The sequence below is a fragment of the Sitodiplosis mosellana genome, unplaced genomic scaffold, assembly GCF_009176505.1.
Source record: "Sitodiplosis mosellana isolate CC-2019 unplaced genomic scaffold, AAFC_SMos_1.0 Smas_scaffold_1, whole genome shotgun sequence".
Taxonomy (NCBI): Eukaryota; Metazoa; Arthropoda; class Insecta; order Diptera; family Cecidomyiidae; genus Sitodiplosis; species Sitodiplosis mosellana.
Window position 1 is genome coordinate 1,821,352 of NW_022595244.1, and position 12,578 is coordinate 1,833,929.

The following is a 12,578-nucleotide window of genomic DNA, read 5'->3' on the forward strand; positions in this document are numbered from 1 at the left end:
GTCGGAATTTCTCTTGTGCGAGAAAAAAGTTGAAATTTGTCGAACGGTGTAATCACGATAGTTATAATTATCGGCTATATTTCCGTCACTAATAAATATTGATGTCAAAACACTTCATTGTTCCATCAAGATAGTATCACCTGGTGGATTTCCTGAAATGTCATCTGATTTTTCGCCAGTAATAACTTATTTTGTCGGCCTTTTTGAAATGAAAACTATTTGTATGAGTCAAATTATTGGCGCTAAATGAATTCAAATGGTTTGAGAAAATGTCACTGGGAAATAAAGCTTCGTCTTTTTCTAAATCCAATATTAACAGAACTTAATAGCAAGCCTATCAAAAATTACTCATCACAAGTGATGAAATCGTATGAAATAAGCGGAGTTTTGTTGGTTTGCAAATATTTATAGAAGATATCAACAAGTTGCAGCAATATTGTCAACCTATTAATTATTAATAAAGAGCAACCAGACTATTATTTATCAACCACACGACTGTTATTAGTGACGTTGCTTTTAGAAACATATCTGACGTTTATTTTAAATCACGCTTGTGATTATTGTTTTTCCTTCATTATATTCCCATTGTTTGGTCTATTTTTTATCTGCGTTTATTCCATTCGAATATTTCAATCTTTTTTGAACGAAATGTGTCTCAACAATTCGTACAAATTTTTTTTTTCAAACTAACCATCGCTTGATTATTTTTATCATAAAAAATCTCAATAAATAAAAAAAATTCAAATGGTTCGACACTCGCAAAAAAATTCATTGAAATCATGATGAATCACGGTGAAGATTAATATAGATGAAAAAAATATCTTTCGATCCAAAGTCATTTAACTGCCTTGAATTTCGGCGAGTCACTCATGTGATTGATGTACATTGTACAATCAATGCCCAGTTTCATATATAATAATATGAATTGTTGTTACCGTACATTGTTGATTGTTGTCTATCATTTTCGCTTGACAAGTGATCAGCGGTCGATTGAATTGACCTGCGTCGTTTGGAACAATTAAAATTATGGCATCAAGTGATACAGATCATTGATGCAAGCCTTACTCATTGACTATCGTTTCATTCATTAAAATTTACATTTAGAAAATGGCAAAACCAACTGGCCAAAACGAAACGTCCGTCTTTATTGGCCGCAATTGTCGCGACATTCTGGAGAGAGTACATATCGTATGCATTTGTTTGTGCATTCAGTGATCTTATTGCTCGACTGGGTCAGCCATTGCTCTTGGGAAAATTATTGCGGTTCTTTCGGTAATTATAATTGAAAGAAACGTGAAATTATTTCAGTTTTGACGTAATTATTGAGCATTGAATCTCATATTTACAGCGATGGTTCAGACATAACACAACAAGATGCCATGAAATATGCCGGTTTACTTGTGCTCTTCAACTGCCTGTATGCACTCGGTTCAAATCAGTTTTTCATGTTGGGATATCACAATGGAATGAAAATTCGAGTGGCTGTTTGTAGTATTATTTATCGTAAGGTAAAAATGCCATCAAATTTCAAATCATAGACTTTATCGTCAATAACTTCCCTATACTTCATTGTGTTGTTTGTAAACGGCATTAGAAAATTCTAATTTTCTTTCCGTTCAAAGGCCCTTCGACTGTCGCAAACCGCACTGGGCGAAACATCGCCAGGCAAAGTGGTGAATCTACTATCGAATGATGTAGGTCGTTTCGAATGGGTGTCGCTGTGTTTGAATTCAATGTGGATCGCTCCATTGCTCTCATTCATCGTTGCTTGTTTACTATGGATCGAAATTGGAGCAGCCGGTTTAATTGGCATAGCTATAATTTTTACTGTCGTACCCATTCAAAGTGAGTTTTTTTCGAAGTTTATTCAATGCCAAATCGTTTATGAATTTTCAATGGATTTTAGGTTATACTGGGAAATTATCGTCGAAATTTCGATTGAAAACCGCTTTGCGAACCGATCAACGCATTCGATTCATGGACGAAATAATAAACGGTGTGCAAGTGATCAAAATATATGCATGGGAAAAACCGTTTTCCAATCTCGTTTCAACTGCCCGTAAAATGGAACTGAATATCATTCGCAAAACATCTTTTGTTCGTGGCTTGTACATGACGTTCAACCTGTTCACCACTCGAGCTGCCGTTTTTTGCACAATGTTAGCAATCGCTCTGCTTTACGGATCGGATCAAATTACTGCCGACAAAGTATTTGTGATTTCATCATATTTCAGTATCATTTCGATGACAATGGGTCAGATATTTGTTCGCGGTGTTGCCGAGATTGCAGAGGCTCTTGTGGCACTGAAACGGTTGCAAACCTTTTTGGAATTGGATGAAAAGCAAACGAAGGAAATAAGCGACGGTGTAAATGGATTTAGGAGAACCAACGGAAATATTATCGACAAAATTGAGGTATGACTTTTGTGGGACATTTTTTGATTTTTCTGTTGTTTCTTTCACTCTTGGTTGAAAGAATTTCATATGAACATGTCAAAATCTGTAAAAATGTCATTCCTTTTTTACCCAACAAAATAGATGGAATTCACGTCTGAAAACTCAACTCCACCGAACGTAGCTGTTTCAATGAGAAATGTCACAGCCATTTGGACAGTGCCTTCCATTGACGACGCGACAAAGAAAAAGAACGTTGAGAAGGCTGAATTGCCAGATGAGATCACTTCATTGATAAAATCACCCACTTTGGATAATTTCAGTGTTGATTTTCCAAAAGGCAAACTAATTGGAATAATCGGACCAGTTGGATCCGGCAAATCCAGTTTATTACAAGTTCTTCTACGTGAATTGTCATTGGAATCGGGCTCACTTCACATAAATGGATCGGTTTCATACGCCAGTCAAGAGCCATGGGTTTTTGCTGCCTCTGTGCGGCAGAACATTCTATTTGGCAACGAGTATGATCAAGATCGTTATAATGCCGTTGTGAAAAGTTGTGCTTTAGAAACTGATTTCAATCAATTTGAAAATGGTGACCGAACGATTGTTGGTGAAAAGGGCTCGTTGAGTGGTGGCCAGAAAGCACGTATCAAGTGAGTACAATAAATTTCGATGTTGTTTCAATCTCAATTTGATTGTCATTTTTCTTTTTAAACGCAAAATTTGTTTCAATTTCGAAACCAACAGTTTGGCGCGGGCTTGTTATCGAAATGCTGATATCTACCTGTTTGACGATCCGTTGAGTGCGGTTGATGCTCATGTTGGTACCCACATATTCAACAAATGTCTTGGTCTCAATGGCCGCTTGGCAAGACAACAAAGAGCGACACGAATTTTGGTCACACATCAAGTGCATTTCCTAAAAGAGGCTGATTGGCTTGTGGTTTTGAATGATGTAAGATTTTGATTCTTCAATCTATTTTTTCTTTCTTGTCCATTCCAAGTTGTTGTTGGCATAAATTAATCAATAGCTCTTCTCTCATTTCAAACGCTTAGGGAAAAATCGAAATTCAAGGATCACCCACTGACTTAGCTCAAAGTGGTGTCGACTTTGCCAAACTCGTTGGAATAGAAGAAGAATCGTCCAATGAAGAAAATATTTCAGCTGTCAGCCGGTCAAGGAAGTCTTCAATACTAAGCACATCATCGTCCGGCAAATCTTCGATACATGAGTCCGAACAGTTAAATGAGCATGATGAAGAAGAACCAAAAGACGAAGGTGTCCAAATGGAAGAAAGTTCGAAGGGAAAAGTTAAAGGATCTGTATCGGCAAGTTACTTCAAGGCCGGTGCTAATTGTTTGGTTTTATTTGTGCTCGGTTTCTCATTTGTATTTGTTCAAATTCTGGGCAGCGGTGCTGACTACTGGGTATCTGTTTGGTAAGCAAATCCTTGATTTTCAATTTGAAATGGGAAGCAACTAAATTGTATTTCAATCAATTGAATTTTATTGAATTTCATTTTGAATCTAAATTTTAGGACTAAACAAGAAGAAATGCGTGCAACAAATAATAATCAATATTTAACTAACGAACTGAACAATACTAGCACAAGACAATTGGTTGACAAATCAAATGTTTCTGATACCAAATCAACTGATTCCTTCAAGCCGGAATCGTTGTTTATTCTAAGTACAGAAATGTGTATCTATATCCATGGCGCACTGATAGCTTCTGTTTTCGTTATTGGAATAATGAGGTGAACTTGCTTTGCTTTTAATTCCAATTCTTCGTTTCTAATTTGAATTTCCGTTTGGAAACCATAGATCGTTTGCGTTCTATATAGTGTGCATGCGAGCCTCACAAAAACTCTACAATTCAATGTTTAACGGCGTGATTTCAACAACGATGCGATTTTTCGATACGAATCCAGCGGGACGAATCTTGAATCGATTTTCAAAAGATATTGGGTGAGTTCAATACTTATTGTAAGACAAATATCACTTATCTCTTATCAGATAGTCGAAAAAAATTTTATCGAACACCACGCATGGTGGGAGACTTTTCGCGGTTTTTCGCGTATTTTGCATAACTGATAAGAATCAAGCAATATCTGTCTTCAGCAAAGTTATAGGAGATTTTCAATACTATAATTTTGCCGAAGACACCATTCCGTTGTCTCTTATCAGTAACGCTAAAAACCGCAAAAAGCGCGAGACGTTTCTTATCATTTTTCGCGTAGCTGATGAGGGATGTCGTGATGGTACCTTCGGTAAAGTTGTAAAGCGATAAGAGTACTATAACTTTGCTGAAGAAACCAAATCATTATCTTTTATCACAGTCCAATTTCCATACAAAATTCATTTGGAGCGCTGTCTAGGGGGATTTATCTCTCGCGAATGCATTTGTATTTCAGAACAAAAATTCGAATGCTTTCGAATGCTTACGAATGCGCCGTACCATAGTGCGAATGTTTACGAATGCATTCGCAGTTTGGTACTAAAATACGAATGTTTACGGATGTCTGCGGATGTTTACCAACGTGCCTAATGACATTTCAATTTGTTGACTGTTCATGTTCACACTAGTAAAAGTGGTAAATAATATTTTTCCATTCTCATATTGTGTTTTAAAATTATGGAATTGGAAGAAAGAATTCAAAAAATATTTTCTACTCGATATTGTCAGAGTTTTGAGTGAATATAAAATCTTTCCTTTCATACATAACTCTTGAAACCATAATTTATGAATAGAGTTGAATCTTACGTGTCGATTCATGTATTCGCAATGCTGCCATACAAAATGTACGTAAACATTCGCGCCACATTCGTGTCGAATTCGCGTAACGTCCATATATTTTACGTATGTTTGCGAATGTTTCCAAATAGTCATTAGCCCCTAGAGCGCTGTACGCTCCAAAAGAAAATAAATAAAATAACTGAGAAAATAATTCTGACAAAAGTAGCAATAAAATTGACAAAATTGAAAAATAAATCCGACAAAATGGATGAAAATGACACTTTTTGCAATAAATTTGACAATATCAAGCACCAAAAAAATGAATTAACGTCAAATTTATTGCAAAAAATGTCAATTTTATATCCATTTTGTCAAAATTATTTTCTCAATCTGGCAATTTCACTGAACGTAATGTTAATTTTATTGACTGTTTTGTTACATTTCATTTCGATTTGTTGTCAAGTTTGTTGAATTTTTTTGTCAATTTTATTGCCGTTTTGTCATTTTTATTAATGAATTTGTAAATTTTAAGGGAGGTTTTGTATTTAACCTATCTATTTCAAACAGAACGATTGACGAATGGCTTCCAAAAGCAATACTTGATGGTACCCAATCGATTTTAACATTGTCTGGATCGATTGTGATCACAGCGATGGTCAGTCCATATTTTCTGATTCCAGTTCTTGTGATGGGATTGATTTTCATTTACATTCGAAAAGTGTATTTGAAAACATCGAAAAATATCAAGCGAATCGAAGGAATTGGTCAGTGACACATGTCTCACATGAATACCAAATCATAACATGTTCATTAATTTCTAGCGAAATCACCGGCATTTACGCACTTATCGGCAACTTTAAGTGGACTATCAACCGTGCGAGCATTTAATGCCGAAAAGTTATTGCAAAATGAATTTGATCATCATCAAGATACGCACTCAGCTTGCTGGTACATGTTTGTAGCGACGAGCTCAGCGTTTGGTTTAATTCTGGACATTATGTGTTGGACCATGATTGTATGTATTATTGCGTTCTATCTACTGATTGATACCGGCGCTTCAAGCGAAATGGTCGGTTTGGCGTTGACTCAAGTGCTAACACTAACTGGAATGTTGCAATGGGGTAACAAAATGATATATTTCGTTGAAAATAAAATCGCATTCCTTATGCAAAGTGATTTCATTATTTATTCAATTGGACAGGTGTACGTCAAAGTGCGGAAGTAAGCAATTTGATGACGTCAGTTGAACGAGTGCTCGAGTATCGTGATTTGGAACCGGAGAAACAACCAGAAAAACCACAAGAAGTTTCCGAAAATTGGCCAAAAGAAGGAAGTATTGAGTTCCGAAATGTGATTTATAAATATTTTGAAGGTGCCGATCCAGTACTACGAGACCTATCGTTTGTAATCAAACCAAAGGAGAAAATAGGTAGATAATTTTTGAATTTGTCCTTCTGTAGTTCTTAAAATACGTTTCAATTGCATCAAATGGCATCCTAATTCTTGAAAAGGTATTGTCGGTCGAACGGGAGCAGGCAAAAGTTCGCTCATTGGTGCCATTTTCCGCTTGGCTTGCATCGACGGACAAATCTTGATCGATGGAATCGACACCGCCAACCTTCGATTGAGAGATTTGCGAAAACGAGTTGCTATCATTCCACAAGATCCAGTGCTGTTCTCGGGCACTTTAAGAAGGTATCATTAAATGAAAACAGATTTTCTCAAAGAAAATTAGTATCTCTTAATGAAATGTTTAATGCGATTGCAGAAATTTGGATCCATTCGAAGAGTATCCCGATGCTGAAATTTGGCATGCCTTAGAAAAGGTTGAGCTAAAAGAGGCAGCAACAGAACCATCGGGATTACAATCACCGGTAATGGCGCGTGGTGCCAATTATTCCATAGGACAAAGACAATTACTCTGCTTGGCTCGGGCCATTCTACGGAAAAATCGAATCCTCGTACTAGACGAAGCAACTGCCAACGTAGACCCACAGTACGTTCAACAGTTTAATAACTTTGACTCTCCACAATTTTATTTTCTACGGTTCTAAATGTGTTTGCTTTGTAACTCTTTTGCAGAACCGATCTACTTATTCAACAAACAATTCGAGAGAAATTCGCCGAATGCACCGTTTTGACCGTTGCCCATCGTTTGCACACAATCATCGATTCAGATCGTGTTTTAGTAATGGACGCTGGTCAAGCGGCCGAGTTCGACAATCCATATACTTTGCTGCAGAACACACTGGGCATCTTCCATGGCATGGTTGAGGCTTTGGGTACATCAGAATTCAGTCGATTGTCGCGAATTGCGCAGGAAAAGTTTGATTCCATACATAAAACGGAATGAATTTGTAATTCGTATAGAAAATATCAGGGATTTAAATGTATTCATTTAGTTAATTCTGTTGCAATTGAGAGAATTATAATATATTGACATTTGTATTATAATGCATTGATAGTGAGTATGTAATTATAACAAAAATTGTCGCATGAATCTGTAAATTTTTAACATGTGTCACTAAAACTATTTTAACATGAAAAAACTGTGTTTCGTTTCAATAAATTCGATACACATGCCTTACATTGATATTTCCAAATGGGCTATTTTTAGCTCATGAATGATAACAGAATATTGAAGTACTTGTAATTTTGCTACGGTCTCCTACACTATAAACATAACTTATGACATGTATCTGACACGCTGTAGCCATTGTGACTTCGATGTTAGTTCACAAATGTTTGAATCTAAGCTAAAGGAAACTCAGAGGTTTGAGCCTTCGCTAAGCCGTGCACTATGGTGAACAAGCCGAGTATTTGTCGGTGTTTTGAAGTTCTGTTTTTATGTTTAAGGTGAACCGAAGATATGAACGAATCTGTCGGATAGAAGTAGTGCTTGTTCTCTTCTACGAAATCCCTTTTTAAAACGTCTATCTTCTTGAATATGCTTAAATTTGAGGAATACATCAACTATTTCTAATACGCATGACATTTTTACTGGAAGGAATACAATTAAGTTTTGTCCTTTCAACGACGCTTCTAGTTCCATTTCATTGGAATAAATTCAATTTATCATAAGAAAGAATGAAACTTTGATTCATAAGTTTATTTTGTTGAAATTTCCGTGCGACTGCAAGTAACAATTACGTTATTAAATTTCTTTTAACCTAGGTAGTTAAAATCTTCGCCAATTTTACTCAAACTATTTTGGTTGAAATTGACAGAATTTCAATTTAAAACAATCGGTTACCTTGGTTAGAAGCAATAAAATGTATCCAATTGGGTGAGCACTTTTAAAGGTAGTTATTGATAAAATCCAGGAAATGTTTTTTTAAAAAGTAATTCCAAAAATCAGTCAATCATTATCGGTTTTTTGTTCGATGCAACCGATTTATTATGGTTATTTTTATGGTTTCACATTTTGATTACATTCAGAAATGAGATACCTTCTAAAAATTTAAAATTTTGATGTGCAATCGATAAAAGGAAATCGTTTATTGAACTCATTTGCCCATTGGCGATAGAAATTGCGTTACTTTGTTGCAGCGTTCATTTCTGTGAAAAAAAGTCTCCGATTGGATTGGTGTTCGTTTCATTAGCTGCTTTTATTTCGTTACAAAACTCCCAGAATTTCTCGTAAATGATGAAATTACACTATTTCTTTGTCGAAGCCCCTCACTTCGTTTTCTTTTGCGCGCTATTTTACACGATATTCCATAGTCAAAATAAAAACACTCTGAACAAGCTTAACAAGCGGCGAGAAGAAAGGAAACAAGGAAAGGTAAAACTTGAACGAAAAGAAAAAATGCTGGCGTTTGATAGTTTGGTGTACTAATCGAAATGCCAACGGCATTAGCGAGCTTCGAACACCTATTTTTGATGCGACACTTTCGAAGAAGTCTTGTGGAAAAATCCGAACGAATAAGATGGCAACTTTATTTATTTCACTTTGTAGAGCAGATATGATTCGAAAAAATAGATGTCTAAGTTGGAATGACTTCGGTGTGGTGTTGCGGTGAAAGCGAGCGAGAACAAGAAAGATGTAACACACCAAATGCACCGTCAAAAGTGAATACACAAAAGTGCAAAGCGCTGAAAAACGAATTGCAGTAAAAGAAGCAGGGAAAGAAGAAATACCATCGACTTGCGAATGATAAGAAAACATAGTGAAAATATAGCGCTTTTATACAAACTTATGTGTTCATGGGTGCCGAGTTCTTCCCGTTGTATTCGCTTAATGCTCAATAGAGAAAAAAAGCAGCAAAAGACTAAGAAAAGCGAACGGTTCGAAAAATGATCTATAACATTGTGTATGTTCCAATGCGACACATTCGCAGACATTTTCTTTTGTTGCACTCTCCCGGCGACGCGCGAGCGAGTGAGAGCGACAGAGCAACGCAGTAGATGAATTGAGAATTTCCAACTAAAAAGCACATTCGATTTATCTCAATGCTCCGAAATTCCTATGAGAACATGCGAACCATCGCAATGCGAGAGAAGCTATTTCGGTGCTTCGCCGATATCGATGATGATACTTTATTGCACTACCAAAATGGATTTCTTTTCCCATCGACTTTGTCCTGGTGCGCTTCATCGTTCACAGCAGACAACCGTAGTAGCACCACCACCACACCAACAACAACTTGCTGTGCAAAAATCAATTCTTTGCTTCTTTCCTGTTGCAGATACTGCGGCGAGAACGGAATAAAATTGCAGGAGGGCAACATGAATGAGATAAGAAGAAACAAAGCACCCAACACAAGAATTTCCAAATTGAATGATATCAATAATAGTTTCCTGTATTACAACATAAAAGTTATTCTGTGCGAACGATGAGTACAGCGAAAAAAAGAATGTCGCACACCGAAAAATTGTCCAACCACGTTCTATAATATATTGTCGTTTATAGACGCATAGTGCTTCGATTAGTTGCCTGTATGTGCTTTCGCTTGTCCTTTTTCTCCTTCTCTTTCTCTCTCAATCTTTGGCTTTTCCTCCTTCCCACCTCATTGCTTTTCACAATATACCTTTTTCATATAACACCGTATATGAATATCTAATTTATGGCTACAGCAATCGTCGACATTTTCATAAAGTTTGCAAGTGTATAAAAAAAAACCCGAAATGTGTTACTGGAGCTGAAAACTCGACAGTTTTCAACTTTGGCGTTCGATCACGCCAGCCATAATACTTACGTCACTTTTACATATCACCAGCGAATGACTTTTTTATTCTTTATTGCGTTCGTTTGTTGTTTTTCATGTAGTTTTGCGAAATGCGCACACATTTTTCTCTGCTTGTTCGGTTTTCGCATGACGAAAATCTGCAACGAAAACATAACAGGAAGAACAACAACTACCGCAAACGGATGAACAAGACAGCGAAGCTGAATGTTTGTAAACAGTGAACAGCCAAAATGTGAATGGTTGAAATTGCAAAAGCTTATGTGTATGATATAGCCATTATTTTGGCGCCGATTTTTGAGCAAATCAAATTCGCGTACAAACTATGCATAAAATGGCTTGATGAGCAATGTGTAGGAGAAGTTTACAGTCAAAAAATGTGGAAATATACAAAAAATAGAAAGGGAAAAAGAAGCGCGAGCTCTCGAAACACTTTATTCTCCGGCAAATAATTTCGTCTGTAAAGCGACTACGCAATGCTCGACACTAAAAAATCTCTCAAGCAAATGCCAGTGTCTCCGATTTCTTTCTTTTCCTCTTGTTGTGTTCATCGAGCGGGCGTGAGCAGCGTACATCATCCATTCTTAACCCAGAAAATGTGAAAAGTTTTGCGTTAGTTTCTGTCAAATTATCCCAATGAAGTGCTTTGTTTGCCCCCCCCCCCGCTCTCTCTCTCTCTCTCTCTCTCTCTCTCATTCACTTCGCTGTATTTGCGCACGAGATTTTTGCACTCGCTTCGCGCATTTGTTTGCCTCGGTGCAGAAATGTATCGGAATATGCCACAGTTCTATGTTAACTTAACCAGTTCAAACAAACAGAAAATATATGCGAAAAAAATAAAGAAAATTGAATATTTTTCCTGAAATTGAAGAAGAGAAAGAAAAGGGCGCTTGAAATAGTCGGAAACTTGGAATGATATGAGGTTTTTGTGTGCTGTGTCGTTCTCGTCGACGGTTCTTCAAAGTCGCATACGCGCTTCTGTTTCAAACCATTGCATATATTATTTCGGGTGGCAAGCGAAATTTATGTATTTTCAGCTGGTAAATCAAATAAACATTCAAAATACTGTGATATATATTCAAAGCATTCTGAGCGCAATGCTGCTGCTGCTGCTGTTGTTGTTGTTGTTGTTGTTGTTTTTGTTTTATTCATCGATACATTTGCTGGGTTAGTTTTTTGCTCGAACATCAAATCATGATTTTCAGCGTAGCTTTTTCTCCAAACTTCTCTCTCTCACACACACTCTCTCTTCCTTTCCATCTGGCTCAAACTTCAAGTAAACGAAGAAGAATTCCATGTTGATCGGGTATATACTGCAAAAGAAAACCGTTCGCACACTCAACGAAAAAAAAAACCAACGGAACAAAACATATTTCCAAATTGCACTGATTTTATTTTTGCTACTCGTTTGATAGTTAAATGACATCCAAAGTTCAAACAGTAAATAAATTTTCGTCGGTTTGTTGCAGACGAAAAATGTCAAAGCTATTTACGTGCTGTATTGGCTCAATTCAATTTCATTCGCAAGTCGAGAGTCAATCAAGAAATTTTTGCGTATAATACGAAAAAAGCAAATGGAACGGGCTGAAAAATAGCATTGCACACGTTTGCAAATGAACAAATTGTTTATGGAAATTCAACTCAACTCGACTCGACTCGGTCGTTAATTGAGTGCTCTGAAACAATGATAACGGTGCATTGTTTACAAAGTGGGATGATCGGAAAGTATTTATGATATTTTCAGTGGAAAATCATTTACATCCAATTATGAACGAATCAATAGAACACACAGAAAACATTTACGTCTGCTGATTAATTTATTGAATCGAATTCTCCCGTTCGCATAGGAAAAAATGGATTAATTATTTGTAAATGCATGCAAATGCACGATTAATTTGCATTTTCACTCGAATTCTCTTTTCGTAATTGGGATTTCGATGTCTGTACAATTCATTGCCTTTCACGAATAGTTTGGCTGTTATTTGGCATTCAATGGCAGTTTTTCCAACTCGTTTATCCGCAATTTTTTTTTCCGTTCAACGAAAAGCTGAAACATTATTTCTCGCTTTTCTGCCACTCAAGCACTTGGATTTGGAGTGTTAACGGCTGCCAACAGATTTTCCAATAAATTATTGTGCAAATGGAATTTGGAGCAACATAACCACCCTCGTCCTCCCGAAAAAAAGAGCAAGAAAAAATCTCGCGGAAATCGAGATTTTGCTTAAAATGGAAATTGATTTTTGAGTATTCGCTTTCGT

At 36.5% G+C, this 12,578-nt stretch overlaps 1 protein-coding gene across 1 annotated transcript in view; it reads left to right on the forward strand.

Annotated features, from left to right (window-relative positions):
* Positions 1–7,592, forward strand: part of LOC129576992 (ATP-binding cassette subfamily C member 4-like) — a 23,590-nt gene extending 15,998 nt beyond the window's left edge. The window contains exons 13-27 of the mRNA XM_055463332.1: positions 1,105–1,272; positions 1,349–1,508; positions 1,623–1,845; positions 1,907–2,415; positions 2,539–3,050; positions 3,145–3,352; positions 3,454–3,836; positions 3,936–4,154; positions 4,222–4,365; positions 5,702–5,898; positions 5,956–6,255; positions 6,336–6,563; positions 6,646–6,829; positions 6,903–7,130; positions 7,217–7,592. Of these exons, the coding sequence (XP_055319307.1) occupies positions 1,105–1,272; positions 1,349–1,508; positions 1,623–1,845; positions 1,907–2,415; positions 2,539–3,050; positions 3,145–3,352; positions 3,454–3,836; positions 3,936–4,154; positions 4,222–4,365; positions 5,702–5,898; positions 5,956–6,255; positions 6,336–6,563; positions 6,646–6,829; positions 6,903–7,130; positions 7,217–7,487 (3,934 nt within the window). The 3' untranslated portion in view covers positions 7,488–7,592. The remainder of the gene's footprint in view (positions 1–1,104; positions 1,273–1,348; positions 1,509–1,622; positions 1,846–1,906; positions 2,416–2,538; positions 3,051–3,144; positions 3,353–3,453; positions 3,837–3,935; positions 4,155–4,221; positions 4,366–5,701; positions 5,899–5,955; positions 6,256–6,335; positions 6,564–6,645; positions 6,830–6,902; positions 7,131–7,216) is intronic.
* The last annotated feature ends 4,986 nt before the right edge of the window (positions 7,593–12,578 follow it).